General features: G+C 37.6%; 2 protein-coding genes across 8 annotated transcripts in view; both read right to left on the reverse strand.

Annotated features, from left to right (window-relative positions):
• Positions 1-247: 247 nt before the first annotated feature.
• LOC106955200 (WD repeat-containing protein 37) lies at positions 248-15,799 on the reverse strand. Of its 7 annotated transcripts, none has more exons than XM_015045227.1 (17): positions 15,624-15,799; positions 13,992-14,194; positions 12,476-12,511; positions 10,332-10,428; positions 9,498-9,593; positions 9,197-9,261; positions 8,819-8,868; positions 6,931-7,000; positions 6,171-6,306; positions 5,116-5,187; positions 4,977-5,021; positions 4,806-4,882; positions 4,488-4,722; positions 3,408-3,549; positions 3,173-3,307; positions 2,035-2,149; positions 248-1,126 (listed from the first exon to the last, which is right to left on the reverse strand). In XM_015045227.1, exons 2-17 carry the CDS (start codon positions 14,127-14,129, stop codon positions 995-997), a joined length of 1,641 nt encoding a protein of 546 aa, XP_014900713.1. In that variant the 5' UTR covers positions 14,130-14,194; positions 15,624-15,799; the 3' UTR covers positions 248-994. The 7 variants fall into 7 exon arrangements, with proteins under 7 accessions (XP_014900713.1, XP_014900712.1, XP_014900714.1 ...); XM_015045226.1 differs by having other exon boundaries at positions 13,992-14,198; XM_015045228.1 differs by lacking the exons at positions 6,931-7,000; positions 8,819-8,868 and adding an exon at positions 8,917-9,006 and having other exon boundaries at positions 13,992-14,198.
• Positions 15,800-17,106: 1,307 nt separating this feature from the next.
• Positions 17,107-20,667, reverse strand: part of gtpbp4 (GTP binding protein 4) — a 12,619-nt gene continuing 9,058 nt past the window's right edge. Inside the window, exons 11-17 of the mRNA XM_015045233.1 lie at positions 20,219-20,296; positions 19,319-19,370; positions 19,132-19,232; positions 18,704-18,901; positions 18,530-18,595; positions 17,605-17,748; positions 17,107-17,505 (exon numbers count right to left, since the gene is read on the reverse strand). Coding sequence (XP_014900719.1) covers positions 17,353-17,505; positions 17,605-17,748; positions 18,530-18,595; positions 18,704-18,901; positions 19,132-19,232; positions 19,319-19,370; positions 20,219-20,296 — 792 coding nt within the window. The 3' untranslated portion in view covers positions 17,107-17,352. The remainder of the gene's footprint in view (positions 17,506-17,604; positions 17,749-18,529; positions 18,596-18,703; positions 18,902-19,131; positions 19,233-19,318; positions 19,371-20,218; positions 20,297-20,667) is intronic.

The following is a 20,667-nucleotide window of genomic DNA, read 5'->3' on the forward strand; positions in this document are numbered from 1 at the left end:
AATATGCGGAAGTGGCCCTCGGTGAAATTGAGTTTAAACATTTTTCACAGACAGGTTTATTTAAGTCAGATTTTCTTTTATTCAAATATTTAAATTTTTTCTGCATTTGTTCTTTGACCACAGAACTGCGTTGATTTCATTCTAATTCAGTCTATTTAAACTCTTTATTATTGGAAATACTTGACTATGATTTGTAAAAATATGCAATACTTTGTGTTGTTCCATCTAATAAAATCCCAATAAAACACATTTTTGAAGTTGAAGGTTTTAATAAGTTCAAGGGATTTGAACACTTTTGCACATCAGGAAACAACTCATCCATAGTCAATCTATGACCACAAGTTAAACAGTAAAGAAGAATTTTCCCTTAAAAAATAAAATCTGTAACAGACATTATTTTAAACAAACAAAAACAAGGTGCATAAAGTTTCTGCAGAGACTCGAAAACCTCTGAAGAGAAAACTGCCTAAATAATCAGAAATCTGTTGCTGATCTGATCTACCTTCTGTCTGTCTGCAAGAGGAAAACACGGTTCTAAATTTATACAGAAAAAAACTAAAAGATAACAGGGATTATGTGCAACACCAAACCAGAAAAATTCACAGATGTTTCCTTTAATCTGCCACCTGAAGCAAACATTAGATCTGGAGTTTTGGAGCTAAAAGCAGCAGGAAGCAGCAGAGAAACATGTTAACTTGCAGTAAGCAGGAGCTTCTGTACATTGTTTGTGCTTTCATCAGTGAGTGGTTCAGAGGTTTGCCTTTGTTGCTAACAGTGACGGAAAGTGAGACAGATGCTTTTCAAGCCCCTCAGCCTGGAGAAAGTCTGGTCTGAGGAACCTCAACAATCCTAAGGCTTTAAAGACCGACTCCATAGAGTCACACTAACATCTAAACTAAACTGCTTACATCTGTCGAGACACAAACACGCGCTGTGGGTGAGGTTTCACTGTGCTAACAACGTGAAGAAGAAGAAGAAGAAGAAGAGGAGGAGGTTATTTCTCCTGCAGCAGAGCCGGGATGTTGATGTTCCAGCCGATGGCCTGCCTGTCGAAGCCGCAGGTGAACAGGTTGCAGGCGGCGTTGTCCTCACACCAGGCGGAGCAGCAAACCATCCGACGGTGACCCTGAGCAACAACATCCACCAATAATCACCTCTGGCCCAACAACAATCTCTAAAATTCGATCAAAAGTTCCTTCAGACATCACTGGGCTGTGAAGCGTTTTGACAGAAAACCACCAGCTCCAGAGAAATCCTGAAGAGATTTTATGAAACCCAAAAGACAGCGCTATATCACGACCAAACATCATGACTGAAGATCAGCGTTTCTCAAACTTTTTCAGGCTCAGAACCATTTAACAAACACTTGAAACGACCCCCAAAGTAACATCTTGACATCTTTCTTCACCGTAATGAGAAGGGCGGCGCCGTTTTGCAAATAAAACCATGAACACATTGGGAGTGTTTTGACTTATTTACAGATTCTCAAAGTTTGGATTCTAAACAATGATGTCAAATGGACATCAAGCAACAAGTTGTTCTTCACTACAAGAGTTGTGTGCATTAATAAGATCTTAGGGCTGTTTGTAATTCAGAAACATAATAAAAGACAAATAGACTAAGTGGGCAAGACTAATTTCCCCCATCTTGAGATTGAGCTGCATGTTTTGATATAAATTGTGGGGTTGCACCTGAAGACATTGTGTTACAGCTGGTACAAATGCTGCAGCACGATTTTCGGTTTTATCGTCTCTTCACTGGCTTCCTGTTGACTTTTGAATCTGTTTTTAATTTTTTTAATGGTCTTACTATTAAGAAGTGAAAGTTTCTTCATTTATGATGCTGAAGAAAGATGAATATTTTACTCCCCTTGCTTTGTTATGGCAGAACCAAATTACCATGAATGCAAAAACCTGGTCAGTTTGGACTGTACCAAATATATTTAGTTTAATTTTATTTATCTACTTGTCTGTAAAATCTTTCAACCTTAAAGAAACTAAAAGTCCATCTGGAGTTCACGTCCTGCCGACTGACCTGCCTGTTGCTCCGCGGCAGCCGAGCCAGTCGCACTCCAGACATGTCGAACAGTCGGACCTGCCGATTGTCGTGAGGAAGGGCGATGATCTTCTGGGTCACCGACACGCTGATCCTGACGGGAAACAGGAAGTAGAATAATTATTCCTAACTTCCTGCTGCACTTGTGAAGAACAGATTTAAAGGAGATGTTAGTGATGAAGTTACTGGATGAAAATTTGAGGACAGATTATTTCCCACAGCTGAGCTCAGCGTTCAGAAATGAATAATTCTGACTTTGTGAGTGGATTTGTCTTTATTTGGTGGTAAAATTTATTTTAGGTAGGATTTAATGAAGAAACAAAGCAGAATGAATAAAAAGTAACACTGGAACGAGAACTCATCCTTTAAACTGCAGTTTTCACATTAATTTGAGGCAAAACCCCAAAACAAGTAACCAAATGGACTTCATAAAAAAATCATAAGTTTTATTTTCTCAGGTTTTTCTAAATTGCTTTTGAGGAATGAAGTATTGGTTTTGAGCAAGTGAAACAGGTTTTGCAGTTTTTACCTATTTAAAAATGGACGCATTGTTGTGCAGATGCACCGAGCGACTGAGAAAAACTATAAAAACCAAAAACTTTCACAGTCTGCGGAACGGTTTCACATTAAGTTACATTATTTTACATTAACAGACTTTAACTGAGTCACTTTGGAAAAAGGGCTGATGCAACAAGCTGAACATGGGATCATTTCTCATGACTTTAGTGCTTTTCTATTTGGGATTTATATGGTTTTCATTTGTTCAAAGCAGTTTAGCTTCAATAGTTCAGGTGAGACGATGCATTTTTTGTCTCCAGCTGTAAAGAAAGAGTTTCTTTTCCTCTCTATGGCGTTTTTGGAGCCACCAATCTGCGTGCACAGTGAGACTGATCTGAGCGCACATATCTATGTACATAAACAATAATTTAAGGTGTGTTTGAATTTCACACCTTCAAAAAGGAAATGAATCTTTCCTAAACTAAAAATGTTACTTTTGTATTAAATCCATTAAATACTTTTAGTTTTAATATGTTATTGTGATTGCCATGATGGTTTTTCGTTAGTCTGATGTTTTGTTGCTGTTTGACGAGCATCGGCAGGTTTGCGGCTCACACACCTGTTGACGGCAGAGTCGGTGCGAATGGTTGCTATGGGCGACCGCATGTTCTTCAGGTCCCACACTTTGACGGTGCGATCGTCGCTGCCCGACACCACGTTGTCTCCCACGGTGAAGACAGCAGACGTCACCGTGCTGCAGAGGAACAGCTTTTACACGCTCGTTTTCATTCAGGAAACCTGCAGAATTTTAATTGTTTTCTAGATTTTTCTATGTTTGTTTGCGTCAGACTGACTCTGTGTGTCCCTGGAAGACGTTGACGGAGTGGATGGACGGGTCTCTGAAGTCCCACAACCGGAAGGTGGTGTCTCTGGAGGACGTGACCACCAGGCGCTGGTTGGGGTGGGTGCAGCAGTGGGTCAGCTCCTGATCATGACCTTCACAGACACATTTGTTTCAAAGCTCTGGTGTCCCTTGTCCTACACACTTGAGTTAAATGGTGAAGCTGCGTCACTGGCCTCTACAGAGCTCTGCTAAAGAGCGAACACTGAAGCCAGGTGCTGAAGCACAGAGACATCTAAGGATTGCAGGTGTTTGAGACGTAAAGATGCTTCCTTGAACAGGTCAGGACAGATTTATACAAATCATGTCCATTACTTTTTTTTCTTTTTGCATAAAAACATTCTTATATAATGAGATTTTAGTCTGCTCAATTCTGCCTATTTCGATCTGTTTTTGTACATCTTGTCACTTTAAATCCACAGAAGCTGCTGCTGGCCATGACCCCAACTCAACATTCATATACCACCAAATTATACAACCGTACATCTTTGAAAAGAATTAGTAAAGCCTCCTGCACAACCAATAAGAATGCAGCAAGTGGTTTCTGGGTGGCAAATAAACAACAAAACAGTCATAATAATAATAATAATACTAATAATAATAATAGATTTTATTTATACCTCTAGATGTCAAAGGGAAATACAAAAAGAAATAGTACAAAGTAATTGCAATTGATAAAAAGAGATTAAAATCACCATCTAAGCAGCAGCAGCCACTGTACAGTGCATACACAGTGGGAAAACCAGCTGGAGAACAGCATGGGTTGCTAGGCAACGGGCAGAGCTTGACTGGGGTTGCTAGGCAACGGGTTGAGCTGCTGATTTGTGACGCTACATTCCAGAGAATTTTTAAACAGCTTGTTTTCAAGACACCCAAAAACATTAACTTACTGCCTAAAACTGGCTGGATGTTTGGGTTTTTTTAGTCTGTTTTTAGAAGCAGTTGAGATCCAAACAGAAGTACAAAACATGCAGAATTTTGCATAACTCGTACTCTTTAAACCGAACCCGACTTTAACGCCAGAGCATCCTACCAGTGAGCGAGTGGACCAACTCCGAGGTCTCCACGTCGTACAGGTTGGCGGCTCGGTCCCAGGAGGCCGTCACCACCTGTTTGCCCCCCACCAGCCAATCGGCAGCGATCACCACGCCCTGATGGCTGCGCAGCGTTGTGGTCGGTACGCGGACTGAAGGGCAGTCGTTCGGGCCCTCTGCGTCGCCGTCGGCGTCGTCTTTATCCGAGGAGTCCACGTCGTCTTCACAGGGCGTCTGCAGGAACGACAGGGGAGTGAATCGGAAATAAAATCTGCTGGAGTCGCTGTGACGAGCGAACAGCTGCAGATCAGGCTTACGGTGGTGTCAGCGACGGGCTGAGGAGTGGGAAGCTGCACCATGTACCTCCAGATGTGAGCCGTCTGATCTCCAGAGGCTGCAGGGAGAGACGGAGGGCTTAACGAGCGTAAAAACAGAGCTGCAGTATTTTATCTAATAAATATCTGAGTGACGGAAGCGTGGATGATTACCAGTCAGAGCCATCTGTTCACTGGGGTGGAACTTAATGGAGTTAACTGAGGAAAAACAGACCAAACATCAATGAAACCTCCTGTTTCTACACCGTCCACTTCACTTCAACACATTATGATCAAATATCTTGGATGCTACCTGATCCCTGGTGGCCCAGGTACTTGAGGAGGCACTTTCCGGTCTCAATGCTCCACAGCATGGCAGTGTGGTCTGTCAGGATAAATTCAACAGTCTGAGGTTTTTCATAGAAATTAAACTAAAATGAACAATTCTTTGCAGTTTTATTTAAAATTTTGAACAAAAATACCCAAAACACCTGTGGGAGGCAGTGTCTCCTGCTTCTACTCAGGAATTATTTTAACAAAATATTCTTGTTTTTGATCGTGTTTTTTCTTAAATGGTGATGGAAAAATCTACATATTGCAATTCACACACTTGACAAATAAATGTTTAACTTTACAGACACATTACATATATGTGTATCCATTGTAATTGGTTTGTTTTTATTTGTGTCCTTTTAGATCTAAAGATATAAAATGCATTCCAAATAAAATCTACTATCATTATTATTTTTATTATTTTGCCAAATAAATCAAAAGAAAAGTCCCATTTTTATTCTTTATGTAGATTTTGGACATGAGGAATAAATATTTTAAATTTCTTGCAATATTTTCTAAAGTNACAAAACACAAATCTGATTTTTGATTGCAAATAAATACTAAAAATAATTGTGAAATCCTGTGTTGTAGATGCATATTTATAGCTTTTAAACTGTTAAACTAAACCATCTATATTACAAGGTGTCTGAATTTGATACGGATTTGGGTAAACATGTTGGCTTTAAGAAGAATGCCAACATGTTAGGAAAACAAATGATCTAAAAGGAGAAAAAACCCAACAATAACACAATTATTAGACACTATAATCACTTCTCCTGTAAACAGAGATCGTCAGGTTCAATTAAAGTTTTTTTTTTTCTCAACTGCGTAAATGTTTTCAAATTTAATTTGCATAAATATTCATTTATCCTGAGGCTTTTTTACACATCCCTGACAAATAATCCATCCAGGTTTTATTGGACAAAAAGCAGAAGAAGGCTAAATATTGAAGCTGTTGTGGAAAAAAGCATAAAACAGGAAAAACATTTAAGTTGTATTTACAAAACAAAACAAGGTGAGTCAGTCAGCGCGTACCTGCAGACGCGGTGCCGAGCACCACAGGCTGGGCGCGCGTGGCGCTGAGGTCCCAGATGCCGTCCCTGTGGCCGACATACTCCTTCACCAGCTGGCAAACCGCTCTGGACGTGGTCGCTTTGAAGCTGGACACAATCTGACACCAACGCCACACCAACGTTACAACAGAACGGCAAAAACGCAACGGGAGGGTTCCTGAACGCAGCTTCTTAAAATGGAATCATCACTTTTTGGTTTTCTGTTTATTCTGCCTTTATTGGTGCCTTTTTAGTCAAATATAGTTATTTTTCTTTAACTTTATTTGATTAATTAGGCTAATCTTTAACTGATCCCATTTTATTTTTCAGAGCTGTGCAGGAATCCTGTTCTTAGGGAGGAAGCAGGTCAGGAGGAGATGCTCTGCAGGGTCCTTGTAGTACGCCAGGGCTAAGAAGCTTTAAGTTTACATTACATATTAGTCTGAGACCATTTATTGACTCATTTAATAACCTTTTGTATGCTTTAAAATAAACTAGAGTAGGTATAAACCCTGCAAACCTGATGCTGAAAACAAAAACCATCAGCTAATAGCAAAAACAGATCTGCAACATAAAGATCAAATCAACATAAATGGGTTCAATTATTCTGGATCAGTGGATAAAAAAGGTAAATTTATCAAAACAGCTCAAAGGATAAATAAAAACAGGGTGAAAGCTGGTGGGACAAGAAACAGGTTATCATTAATGTATCAGTTGAATTGAGGTTTGATGGAGGCGTTTACATTAAAGATGGGAATGATGCAAACAGGAGTCCTGGTGCGTTTCGGGCACAAACTGCTAAATAAATTCAGACTGAAACGAAGGAGGAGAAAAAAGGCATCACTCATCTGAGAGGAAGTTCAGTCTTCCTGTTTAACAGAGACACTAAAAATATTTATTTCTTCAAATGACTCAAGCAGATGGAAAACACTGCTGCTGATTGTTAGTGAGTAAAAAAACTCCAGCAGCAGAAAAACGAAGGGACTTTATGGGACAGTGAAGTAAATTATTGGTTTCCCATCTATTTGTGATGGATCCAGAAATGATTCCAGTTCAACACTGATGCATGATGATGCAGTTAAAGTAAAGCAGCAGCAGCAGGGACTGAGGGGAGTTTATGGCTTTAGCACTGCAGAGTAAAGTTGTGAGCAGTGAGTGTGAAGCACCCAGCTGTTAGTGAGCTACCGTTTGCGCTGCAAAAACTCAAAACCTTTTTTTGGTCTAGTTTCTAGTGCAAATTTCTTAGTACACGAGAAACAGAAGCTTGTTTTAAGTTAATAATTCCTTAATTTTTCTGAAAAAGTGCTCGTTTCATTGGCAGATTATTTAACTTATAGAAGGACATTTTCCTGTGTTAGTAAATAATCTGCCAATGGAACCAGAACTTTTTCAGCAAAATTAAGAAATTATTGACTTATAACAAGCACCTATTTCCTGCTGAAACAGTATGTTTAAGTAAGCTTTGGGTTATTTCAAATGTGCTAAAATATTTGAACTAGAAACTAAAAAAATACTTAAGATGTTGAGTTTTTGCAGATTGAGGTATGCAGTCTGCTGCAGCCAAACTCCGATTCAAACCCAAATGCAGAGCGCTAAGCAAAACGTGAAGTCTGTCGGAAAATAAACGGATCCAGACAAGATGTAAGCGGTCCCTGCACGGTCTGGGGAATTTTCTGAGGGGAGCTGAGTGAGTGAGGATGCACAGAACGTGGCTGAGCTGCAGAGCTGTCAGCTGCACTCTGGATGGATCCGACTGCTTTTCCCTGATACCTGTGTTCTCTCTTCAGTTACCAGGATGCGTTTTTGAAACATATGGCACACAGAGAGTATTTTAAAACAGCTCTAGTGTTGTTTTAGGGTTGTCTCTGTAGGAAGGTAACAGTATAAACAGAGTATGTCCAGGATGTGTGTGGTCTGCAGAGGTGCTAGCTGCCCTTTTCCTGACCCCAAACCTGTCATGTTCTGTGGCTGAGTCAAACCACACGGTATCTGAGTTTTCATTACATATGAGCGGAAAACACAGTCAATATTCCACTAAGGTAAAAAAAAAAACATGTAATTTCACAACTGTTGTGTTTCTATTAAATAAGAAACAATAAAAATCATGTGGATAAGTTTGTACTTCATCAAACACTTCCTGTCATCTTCTTTGTGGTTTCCACCAGTAGAAACATCCAGTTGTTGATAATGTGATACAAACAAAGTGTTTCCATTGCAGTTTTGCAAAATAAACTAATTTAGATACGGACATAAAAATAAAATAAAAAAAAGAACACCTCATCCTAGCGACAAAACTTTCTATCCGGTGGTTGTAACTCTTTAAAAACTCTTCAAAAAGAGAAAACAATGCGGGCTGAGCAGACTGCACACTGGATTACAACGGAGCAACAGCATCTGAATCCCCCTTCTGGGTGAATCTCCTACTTTTGGCGTAAAAAGCGTTTGTAAATAACAGCTGCTTTATGCTGTTATTTAGCTTTATGCTAAAGACGTCTCCACAGTGTACCATTATGTGAATGCCAAAAAGAAGCTAAATCAAAGCCAAAGAGATGCAACTGAAAACAAGCCTGTTAGTGAGATAAGAGGAGTTTTATCTCACGCAGAAACTGAGAGAAAAGCTCAAACTCCTACATTTGAATGACCAAGTCTCGTGGGGAGGAAGTGTCGACCCCCTGGCTGGGCTGTTCATGCATATTGGCACACAAGGGGGGAGAAATTTTACAAGTTACCCATGAGTCTCCACCCCACAACTCCCAACTGGTTACGTTGAAGTTGCGGGATCCGCCTACTACTCTGGCATGGCAAGAATTTGAACGCGGCTATGAGTGAAGAAAGGGTGAAAAGACAGCAGTTCCACTCTTTAACATTCACACATCATATTTGGCTCACAGTTCTCTTCTACCCATATCTAAGTTAAATATTTTAACATCTTATTTAACCTTACTTTTTCTGTTAACAGAACAATAACAGGAAATGAAAAATGAAATCCATTGATGCTGAAGTCTGTACCTTGCTTGTGGACGCCTTGTAGGTTGTCTTCAGTTTCTGAGACAGCTGGCTGGTGCTGTGGCTCGCTGCGCATTAAAACAGATAAATCAGAGGAGATTCTTCTCATCTTCCACAGGTCAATGCAAAACACAAACCTAAACTAAACTGCGATATTGAAGAGAAAATTAGTGTATAATTGTTATTGCATCCAGCAAACAAAAATGATCTTAAACAGGGAAGGCTTAGCCCAGTTTGTTATAAAATGGGGATAAAATGAAAGGTTTTGTGCGTTCATTTAAATATGTCTGATAAAATGACTCACCTTTTGTTTTCAGAGCTCCTTTTGCTAAATCTGTTCCTTCGACCGCCTGTCCGTCTGCAGCCAAGCGATCGTTCAGGGACTCGATTTCTCTGCGGACTGAAAGTCACAGGATGCTTCGGTTAGCAGTTTTAGTGGCTACAGCAGGAGGTCTTGGAAAGTTTTGGTGTTTGCACCAGGCCACAAATAGATATGAGTGATGAAGTGATTAAGAATCTATGTAGAAAAGCTCTGGACAAGTAAGGTCAAATCTAAAACATTTAATTTCAGCTAATTAAAAAATAACCTTAAAAAAACAAGAGTGTGAAGCTTTTCCATCTAACAAACCTTCAAGTTGTTCATAGAAATGATTTTCAAACAACTGGAACTATAAAACTGCAGCAGGAGAAATAAGAAAAAGTCCCACAATGATTACTTTCCGTGAAGCTAGCTTGAAGGCAAAGCTCAGATTTATTCTGTTGAGCAGTTATCAGCAGTCATTAGCTTACCTGCATTACATGGTATCATTTTCATTACATTTGAAGTTGGATTTCAAATGAAGCTTATATCAAGATAAATTTTAAACCTCTGCATTGGAGAGCTGTTCATTTTGTTGCTAAATAATTATTTTTATTGAAGAGGATTGATAATAAATTGATAATTTGATCAGAACCTAAGCTACCATCAGCAACTAGAGCTTCTTCTGAATAAACCGTCCCACTGATTTTGAGTTACATAACAGATTTAGAAGCTGCTTGGAGACTTTTAGAGCCAAAATCTACAACTAAAATATTAGGAAAAAAACTTAGCAAATATTTCAATCAGACAAAAATCTTCCACCAGTTTTGGAAAACTTACGTTCGATATTTTCCAGGTAGAGGTTTTCGAACTCTCTCTCGATCTGACTGAACAGATCCAACAGGTTAGTCCTCAGGGACAGAGGCAGCTTGGAGTCCTGCAAGACGAAAGAAATGCTAATATGAGTACAACTGGAACCAAATACTGTCACTGTCTGAAGTTAAATCAGACAAGCATCTCTTGTTTTTAGGTCGTTTAGAATCACTAAAATTATTTCTATTTTCTAAATCCCAGAAAACTGGGTGAACCCAAAAGGTTCGACCCAGTTATCCAGTTGAAAGAGAATTATCCCTCATATTGTAAACTTCAGAATTCAAAAAGAAATTTTAAAAAACTTTCTTGCTAAGTTTTCTGGCATTTAACAAATAGAGATAATTGTGGTGAGTCTAATTGACCTAAAATGAGAGAAGTTTGGTCTGAAAAAAATGTGTCCGGTATGTAAACATATGGCTTCAACTGCATTGCAAGACTGGTTGTAAAAATTATTTAAAAGTTGTGCAAAACGTTTAAATTTGCAGCAGTTTGCAGCTCAATTTCAAACATGTCCATAAAACCTCCAAAATGAATCAAACACCTGCTGACTGGCATTAAAAACCAAGAAGAAATAATGTTAATGTAAAACAAATTCTGGTGTCTGGAAAGGAAGGAAATCCAAATGAACAGAGCAGATTTGTTTCCTTCGCAGAATATAAAATCAAATCAAGCTTAGACTTGCTGGTTCACAGCCATTATGAGCTCATGCTTTAAAAATGTTTTATGAGTCTGATGTAAAAGTAGTTTCTCTCAGTGTCTCTGCCAGTTTTCACCTCTATCCAAACACAGATTTATCTTTTCCTCTTTAACATGAATTATCCCTCAATCTGTTTTAGCAGCTTAAATCAGATTAAATCCTGCGTCGTTTACAGCTGCAGCTCAGCAGGAACAACACAGCTGCATTTCCGTGGAGAAGCAGAGAGCAGATCTCTTTGTTTCAGCTGAACTGATTCTCGCTGCAACGTTTTTCAAAGAAAACCAGTCGAGTGTGACGGGCCTGAAGCCGACGGCGGAGAGCTCAGTGCCACGGCACAAACTCTGGGCAGAAATGAAAGGCGTGGCAGGGATCACGGCGCGGCGGCGTGCTATCAAATGAGATATGATGATGAGAATAATTTACAAAAGAAAGCAAAGCTGATTTCTCAAGCCCTGTATTCACTAAATTTTATTTATTTTTTAGTTATGATCATTTAAAAAAGGCAATATAAAACTCCCTATATTTAACGTAAATAATTAAGAACAAAGATCATTATTTTCAAAAGGAGGATAGTGGAAATATTTATAAACAGTGGAGAAACAAGAAAGCTCCTTACCAGGACTAATCCGATAACTAGTGAGAGTATTAACAATTACAAACACTTAATTTAAATGTTTGGTTGCAAACTAGAAAAAGAAAAGGTGATGCTGCTTTTATCCTTTGCCACAAATCAAAATACACTGCCTGCTAAAATATATCTATTTATCTATAATATGGAGAGGTGGACAGAATACCCAAAAATTGTACTCAAGAGTAGCATTACTTCAACATATTTTTACTCAAATGAATATAAAAAGTTACTCAAGTAAGAATAAAAAAACATTTTGTGAAAAGTTTACTCAAATACTGAGTAACTGATCAAATTATCAATCACTTAAAATTTAAAAATTACATCTTCAGATGGACCAAAATATAAAGTTATGAGGAAATAAAAATTCATACAAGTAACAAAAAATAAAATCAGACAAAATAATTATTTTTTCAAATCAGTTGCTTTCAATATCAGGCCAAACACCTTCATGTTATTTTCAGTTGTAATTCTAGAGTTGGCCAGTTGGTGTCACTGTGTGTACGAGGTTGTCCATATCGGAGAATTGTTGATCTGTGAATCTGAAACGCCAGCTGATTGCAGAAAGCAGGTGGATCAAATAAATGAGATCATTAAATACGAGCAGAAGATCATGAGAAAAAGTTACTGAAAGAGAAATTTTCTCCTAATTTCCCCTTTTAAACACCAACATCCGAGAGCTGGATTTACCAAAACTACTTACTAAACAACTACCTGAATCATTTCAGACACACAACACCTACTCTCAGCCCTAAACTACCAGGGCTGTTGGCTACTGCAACTTACCTCCATTCTCCCGAAGGAGTCCAGATTATCACAGGACTGAAACCAGAAGGGACCAGAGTGAAAACATAAAGTCGAGAGGAAAAGATCACAACAAACGCTTACAGGGGTTCAGATCCCAAAATATTCACCTCCTGTGTCTCCACAATCTGACATTATGTCTCTGTCATACAAAAAACCCACAGAAATATGTTTATTCAAAGCTAAAATAATATCAGGTGTTCAGTTTTAACCTCCCGCTGGTAAATAACTGGAAGCCATTAAAATAAAGACAACTGCAGCCTCTTGTTCAGGTTTCCCATTAAACCAGTAAGACGGATATTACACTAAACAAACGTTTAGTAAAATATTCAGAATGACAAACAGAGCGGGCCTGCCTTTGGTTTGGAAAAACAAAACTAATTCAATGATTCAGCTAATTTCACTCCAAAATAAACTTTATCAAAACCCTGATCGATCAGCATGATTGACTCTGATTGATAATTAACAGGTCAAATACCAACACCATCTTCATAAAATGCTTTAAAAAAACTATGAAAGTTGGAGAGATGTGCCTCTTCAAGGCAAATATTTTTGTAATTTGTTCATTTCTTTATTAATCTAAATGATTGTGTCACTAGAAAATCAATCAATAGAATGATAAACCAATCAAGTGATTGTTATTTTGAGAGAGTTTTCTAATAGTATGTAATGATAATGACAGAATGAGGCAAGAGCACATTCTCAAAGATTAATGAACTTTAGATTCTAATGAACTAACGCTGGAACTGGAAGACATTTTAAATTTCCAAAATAAATAAAACAACAAAAAATGAATCATAAAGTCTCTGTAAACTAAACTGTCCTTCAAAATAAGAGCTAGTTGAGACCAAAGCACCAGACTGAAGACTTTAATCATCCAGCATTTAGAAGAAAAAAGAAAAAACAATAAATCATACAAATGGAAATTACTGCGTTCGTTTTAATTGAGCGTTTTAATCACATCAATAATGTGATTCATTTATTGCTGGTTGCAACTGACCTGGTCATCAAGTTTAATAAAATGCTCCAGTTAAACTTAAATATTAGTTTTTAATCCCAGTTTAAATAAAACAACGTTCCTGCCTAATAAAAGAAAACAGCTGACAAATAAATGCATCAAACAAATTCACATAGAAGTTACTCTTCCTTTTCAACACTAGTATGACTCTTTCTGCTTCATTGCTTTACTGTGTTGTGAAGGTAAATATAGATAAATCTGATTTATTCTGCATCCAACAGCTTTAATTCCTGTCAAACTGAAGCAAAACCAGCCTCTATCCAAGTGATTCTCCTAATCCAGCTGTTCCCAGCTAAATGAAAATAACCTTACATCAATAATGCAGTAATTGCAGCATGCTTAAGCCAGCAATAATGTCCTCTAAACGGCTGTATTACAAGCTAATTGGCTTAGGCTTACGGGTGCAGCCAGCAGGACGGCGGGCTAACAGCAGTTTGACATTTAAACAGGAACAGCAGGTCGTTTCTGAGGCGTGATCACCTGCCCCTCCAGCAGCTCCCTCTGCAGGCCCGAGCGGTCCTGCTCCGTGCTGTTGGTCCGGCGGATGGACAGGCTGTGGGACTTCCTCTTCTGCTTGGTTTGGCGGGAGCCGGAGCTGCTGCTGCTCTCCACCGGCATGGCTGGCGTCCCTCTGACGTTCGGCGCTCTGAAGGAACGCGGAGAGGCGGATTGGACTTGGCAGCCTGGCTGGTGTGAAGGTGTTAACCGGCGAGATGAATGGAGCGTGAAAACAGGATTGGAGAGCGTATTTAGTCAGTGGGAAGCATAAGGTAGAAACAAAAGAGACTAAATGACAAAGCAGAAATATCATGATGAGACCGAAACACAAAAAATATCTGCAGATGCATTTCTTTATGTCAACTTTCTGCTCTTCAAATGGGAAAAAATGCAATTATGATAATATTTATTCTTTTTTTAATGGATTACAGCACATCTGAAATCTTAGTTCTTACATTAATTGATTGATGATTGATTTATCATCAATCAATTAATACTTAAAAATTACATCAGACGGACTAAAATATAAAATTAAGTGGAAATTTTGGTATTTTAAGGACCTGAAGAAAGTACAGCATAGGAAACATACATTTAAAAAAAACTCAAGTAAATATAACAGAGCAAATGTAACTAGTTACTACTCAACTCTTGTTATAGGTAACTTTTCAGGAATCTTGTTTTGAGCCAATAATTCCTTAATATTAATGAAAGAGTTCTGGTTCTTTTGGAAGATTATTTCACTTTGTAACATGATAAAAATGTCATGTTAAAAGTGAAATAATCTACCAGTGGAATTAGTAGTTTTTCATCAACTTTAAATAATTATTGACTCTAAACAAGCTTCTAAATCCTTCTGACAAGTAACTTGTAAGTTTATTTGTCTTATTTCAACATCATATTAAGATATTTCCAATATAAACTAAACCAAAAATACTTGGTAATTTTTTGTGTTTACATTATATTACTTAAAAATTGTCTCAAAATAACATTATTATTATTCATATTTTTACATAAAATTGTTGGAACTGCCTTCTTATTTTAGCTTTTATATGACAAGAAATAATCAATAAAGCTCTTTTTTAATGGACAACCTTTTTTGTAAGAATAAGCTGGGTGGATGTTCAGGATGATTAGTCAAAGATTGATCAACACGCCCTTTATTGTCTTTCATTTCTGGGGAAAGTCTAAGGATGTTGATGGCAGATTTAAATCTAAACCCAGCCGACTCGATGCATTTTATTTGCCCTTGAACTACCAGAAGGTCTGAGGACACTCAGAAATAAAACATCTGTCCTTCTGTCTCCAGTTTTCCAGCAGACACTGCTCCTCTTTTCTCCAGCAGAATAAAACACCTTTGTCTGGATTATCAGACAGTCTGCTCGGCTCCTTTTGTTCACGTAACAAAAATAAAAACGCAACGTTAACACACTAAATGCTGAAAATCTGTCACGTTAGTGTAAAATAAGATACGTTTAAGACGCAGCTTAAGTTAAAAACAGAGCCATTTCTCTGGACTCTTAACACGTTAAGTCAAGCTAACGTTATCCTCCCCCTATTAGCAGCTAATAGGCTAACGGAAAAAGACGACCGGTCAAAACACGGCAGCAAACTTACCGGAAAGTCCGCTAATGCTGCTTTTTGTTCCGGGGTGTGGTTCCTGTTTTTGTTCCGTTTGTCATTGTTTTTATTTGCGCAAAAGGTTTGCGGTTTAAATCCGTGTTGACAGCTTCATAGAACCGTTACAAGTACGTGAGAAACGATAACGAAGCCAATTCCGGCCCGAAGCTTTTCACAATTAAAGCACGAACATTTAAATCAGATAACGGCAATGTTCTTCAAGAATACACTTAGTCCCTGCTGAGCATTTATGTATAAATACACAGCAAGAACAAATATATATTTTTAGAATCCCCAAAATGAATATACGGAAATAAATACTCCTGAAATAAATTCTTGATAATTATAATTCTTACTAGGGCAGTAGCCCAGGGCTCCAATTTTTGGAGGGCACCCCAAAGGATTTATCTATTTTTAATATTTTTTTTTTTTTTTTTTTTATAATCGCAAACATTGTACTTTATGTAAAACTCATAGGATCAAAAGTCGGTGAGTTGCATTAACATTTTTTGTTGTTTTACAAATACAAACAATATTCAAGTATTTGAAAAATTATACAGCTAAAGTACATTTCTTTGGCAACAACATGGCGTTATTGGCTAGGGAACATATCAAACCTATGTTTTGCAAACATAGTAATTTATATAAAACTCATAGGGTCAAAAATAGGTGAATTGTATTATTTTGTGATTTTTACAAATATAAACAATATTCAAGTATTTGAAAAATTAAGTTATAGTGCATTTCTTTGGGAAAAAGGTTGAGTCATTGGCTAGTGGATGAATTAAACCTAACATGCATCATTCTTAACCAATCCATTAACTGAAAAGGATAGCGGACCGAAACTGGCTTTAGCCCCAGGGCCCACATCCTTGTAAATACGGCCCTGGCTAAAGTAATTAATTGTTACAAAGACAATATTATTTTGATTGAAAGTCATAATTATAATATAAAAAGTGAAAAATTATTCACAGTTTTGCATTTTAAAATCCCAATTATAATTAAATTCCATGATTTTACAATTCAAAGTCTTATGAGATTAAACTGAGATCTACAAAGTGATAATTACAACTTTGTATCTCATGACTTTAAAAAATACATCAAATATAGTGAAACTATCCTTTTCTTTAGGTGGCACAAACGAGCGCCTGTACATAAAGAATTTGACTAAGTAAAGCAAGAAATTAAACAAGTAACAGGTTCCAAAATTTGCACAAACTGTCAACAACAAAACATTTTTAAATCAAATTTGAAATACTATTGAGAAGAATAAAGAAATGTGTATGACAAGGGTTATTTACAGAAGGAAATGTCAGATAATGTCATCATTCAGAGAGCAGCAGTCAGGTTTCCTCTAAAGAAAAAGCAGCACTAAGGTAGTGAGTCAGTGGTGAGGTGTGAGGTGACATTAGTTTACACTGAGGATCAGTTTTGAGCTGTTTTAGTTCATGTGTGCAGAAGTATGAATCCTAAACATGGCTTCGTTCAGGTATTTGTTTATTTGGCTTCCTTGTTACGGAGTATTTAACAAGAGAAGACGGTACAGAAAACATCATCGCTTTATCCAAAGAGCAGCGAGCCACACACAAGCCGAGAGGTTATTCAGCAACTCAATAATATCTGAAATCAGTGTCTAACTCTGATCATTTCATTTCTGTTTCTGAGTCTCTGTTTCCATACTAAAAATATAGTTGGGTTGTTTTTTCAGTCCAGAAAAATCTGTTTTTTATCTGCGATCTTTGGTGCCCGACTTCCTCTTTCCGGACAGCAGGTGTTTGGGTTTGAGGTCGAACACGTGTCTGTCGGACTCTCCCTTCCGGGCCTGGCGGTTCATGTCTCTCTGGGAGTTCTTCATCATCTTCTTCGCCTTCTTCACCATCTAGAAAACACCCGACACAACGCCAGCAGTCAGTTTTAATTTTCAGATAAAACAAAAAGCTGATAAATGATGAGGTAAAAAAAACGCATCGTCACGCACCTTGACGTCCCGTAAACCCGACTGGTCTCGTGGAGGACGGGAAGCGCTCTGGCTGCGGGTTCTGGAGGTCGGAGGTGCCGAAGCTTCACGTTTGCGTTTCCTCGTGACGCTTCGTGAGCGCCGGGCCTGCAGAGCGTAGTGGCTCTGAAAATACAAAAAAAAAAATATTTAAAATTGCTCAAACATGTTCGTCATCAGCATGAACAATAAAATAAGCAACAATAAGCAATGAAAAATTATAATTCTACGTCAAATTAAGTTTGTTTAAAAGCTGTACATGTACTAAGTGCTGTGCTTTGTTCTGTTTTTTTCCCTTGTTTTCACAATTTTAGATAAATTTTTTAAGTATGTGGGAAATTTTCAATGTGCATTTATACAAAACTTAAAGTAAAAAAAAAGGTTTAATGTGATGGTAAAGAAGAGTAAAAAGCCTCAAAACAAATCCATATTTTAGTTGCTCCAGCATAAATTCACACTGAAAAAAATCCAGAAAAATCCAACTTTTAATTTCACTTCATTTATTAAAGGCAAAAAATCCAGATAAATTCCTAATAGCTTGGATACCACTTATTTATTTATTTATTCTTGCTGAATATAGAAAAAGCAAAAGTTGGATTTTTCTACATTTTTCAGGGTACGAAAATAACCTAAAATTTATTTTAAACAAGCTTTTTGAGTATTTATTAGAGCAATAAATAATAAAAAAAACATATCTACTATCATTTTAAACTGCAGGATGTAATATTTTTACTTAAGCATAATTTCCTTTCCCCTTTTGAACAGAGTAAGAATTTTTTCTATTATTTCGGATTCGTTTGCAGTTCTTTTTTTAAGCAGTTGTTTTAATTTTTAATTCCTGCGTAAACAATAATTAAATAACTTAGTTTTATCATTTATTATTCATGTTTTTGAATGAAGAACTTACATCATTCTTGTCGCTCATGTCCAGACCGAGGTTACTCATCTCCTTCTCCAGCTTCTTCTTTTCAACCTTTGCAGAAATAAAAACAAACATACGAGTTATGTAAATATTTCCAAGACACAAAGCGTCTCTCGTCCCAGGTAGCAGCAGTCGTTGCCATGGAGACCCTCCTCCCACCTTGGTGGCGGTCCTGGGCATGCGCGGCCCGTGGACGTCCTTTTCCTTGGACTCCAGCACCAGGAGCTGCTTCTTCTCCCGGATCTGCTTGGCCAGGGAGCGGATCTCCTGCATCTCCTCGTCTTCGCTCTCCTCGTCCGACTCGTACTCCCCGGCTCGCTCCTTCAGCTCCTCCTCCTTCTCCAGCTCCTCCAGTTTCTGCAAAGCAAAACAGAAATTTGATCATTCTCCGTCGACATAGTTAGAAATATGAGTCCAGTTTGGGTTTTAAAGTCTGACCTGACAAAGAATCAAGTAAAAATCTGAACTTAAGCTGCTGTCAATGCCTAAACAGAGTGAGAATTGTGTATCCCAGGTGTAAGTCCAAGAATTAAATAACAATAACCACCAGAAAGAGGATGAACTAACGAACGTTTTTAGAGACTTACCCTCATGATGTCGGGGTCGATGTAATCGGCAACGTTGTGGCCTTCCCACACTTCAGGGATCTTATCGTGCTTCTCATCCTCGTTCATCAGATCCCAATATTCTTCAAAATAATTAGAATAATCAGTAACACATAAGAAAAAAAACGGCTGCCACCTCTAAGTTTATCAGAAGTGAAAGTTTTCTTACTCTGCAGGTCCAGAACGTAATCGTCACCGAGCTCCATCTCCAGGTCTCTCTCCTTAAACATGAGAAGTTTAAGATCCGCTTAATAAATCTGCTTATAAATCACAATATTTTCATAATTTTTCACCCGAAAAGCTCCATCAGACAGACTGAAATTCCTTCTGTTGCATAACAACCAAATTTTTGCTGTTTAATCTGTAATAATTCATGATTTGTAGGAACTTTCAGGGATGTTATTTTTAATCTGAGAGCAGCAGACAGCTGGTTGGTGAATCTATGCAGAATTATAAAGATAATTCATGAACAAATGCAGCTTTATTTTTTATTATTATTATGCTCAAATTTTCTATAATGAAGAAAAATGAAGCAAAAATAAACTTGACTTCAGGGTAAAAACTGAACACTCACAGGTTATCGTTTATTTCAGATTAATCTGTTGTCCCACATTTATTTCTGCAGTCAAATAGAAATTATAGAAGGACAAATAACTTATTTTTTAATCATGTTTAAATATTATTTTTATGACATTTTATTCATTTATTGCTTAAAAATGCAAATATTTTTAACTAGCAGTGAATGCCATTTTTAAGCATGTTGATAGGTGAAGTAAATGGACCTGTTTTTTAAGCTGCAAAGCTGCTGATGTGTTTGCAACTCATTTTATGATAATATGAGATATTTCCTGTTAAATGGCTCAGACTAAAATTCTCAGAACAAAAAACCTTAGGAGGAAAACAAAGGAGCCAGATAAAAAAAGTTAAAAAATTACAAATATTCAGCCCAAGCATCCAGCTCTGAGTTTAATAAGCATCTGAGTAACTCAAGTGTAAAGGGAGAAGATAAGGACAGTATGAACTGTAAGCTGCTTCTCCAGGTGAGCGTGTCGCTGTAACGTTTACGTACCAGTTTGCGTTTGGGTGTGTCGACCTCCATGGCTTTCCTCCGGTTCAGAGCTCCTTCTGGGATGAACGGCGGTCTCTCCTGGGAAACATCAGAAACCCGTTTTAACCTGAGCTCCTCAAATCGGACAGAACCAGAGATGCTGTTTGGCTATAACTACTGATATCAAAAAATTAAAGCAAATAATCAGATTAATTAATCTCTAGCTCTGTGATTCATCACCATTAATCAAAATATAAACAATTAGGTCATGTAAACTAAGAGAAACTTACTTCAATACACATGAAAGGGGACAATTGAAGGATAAAATTAATTGTATTTTCAAGGGTGCCCCACCCATTTTTGATGCCGCCCTGGGCAACTGCAAATATCTTTACATTTTCAAAAGAAAATGTTTAAGAAAATGTTTTATTGCCAAACATGTCTGAAGACTCTCAGGTTTTTATATTCAG

Source organism: Poecilia latipinna, unplaced genomic scaffold (genome assembly GCF_001443285.1).
Source record: "Poecilia latipinna isolate Pla-1442-1.1 unplaced genomic scaffold, P_latipinna-1.0 Scaffold715, whole genome shotgun sequence".
Taxonomy (NCBI): domain Eukaryota; kingdom Metazoa; phylum Chordata; class Actinopteri; order Cyprinodontiformes; family Poeciliidae; genus Poecilia; species Poecilia latipinna.

Excerpts from the sequence above, each read along its gene's own strand:
- LOC106955200 (XM_015045227.1), bottom strand. The coding sequence starts at position 14,129 with ATGCCGGTGGAGAGCAGCAGCAGCTCCGGCTCCCGCCAAACCAAGCAG. Across the intron at positions 9,594-10,331 it reads CTACCTGGAAAATATCGAAC|TCCGCAGAGAAATCGAGTCC; the intron begins GTAAGTTTTCCA and ends TGTGACTTTCAG. Across the intron at positions 1,127-2,034 it reads TGCCGCGGAGCAACAGGCAG|GGTCACCGTCGGATGGTTTG; the intron begins GTCAGTCGGCAG and ends GTTGTTGCTCAG.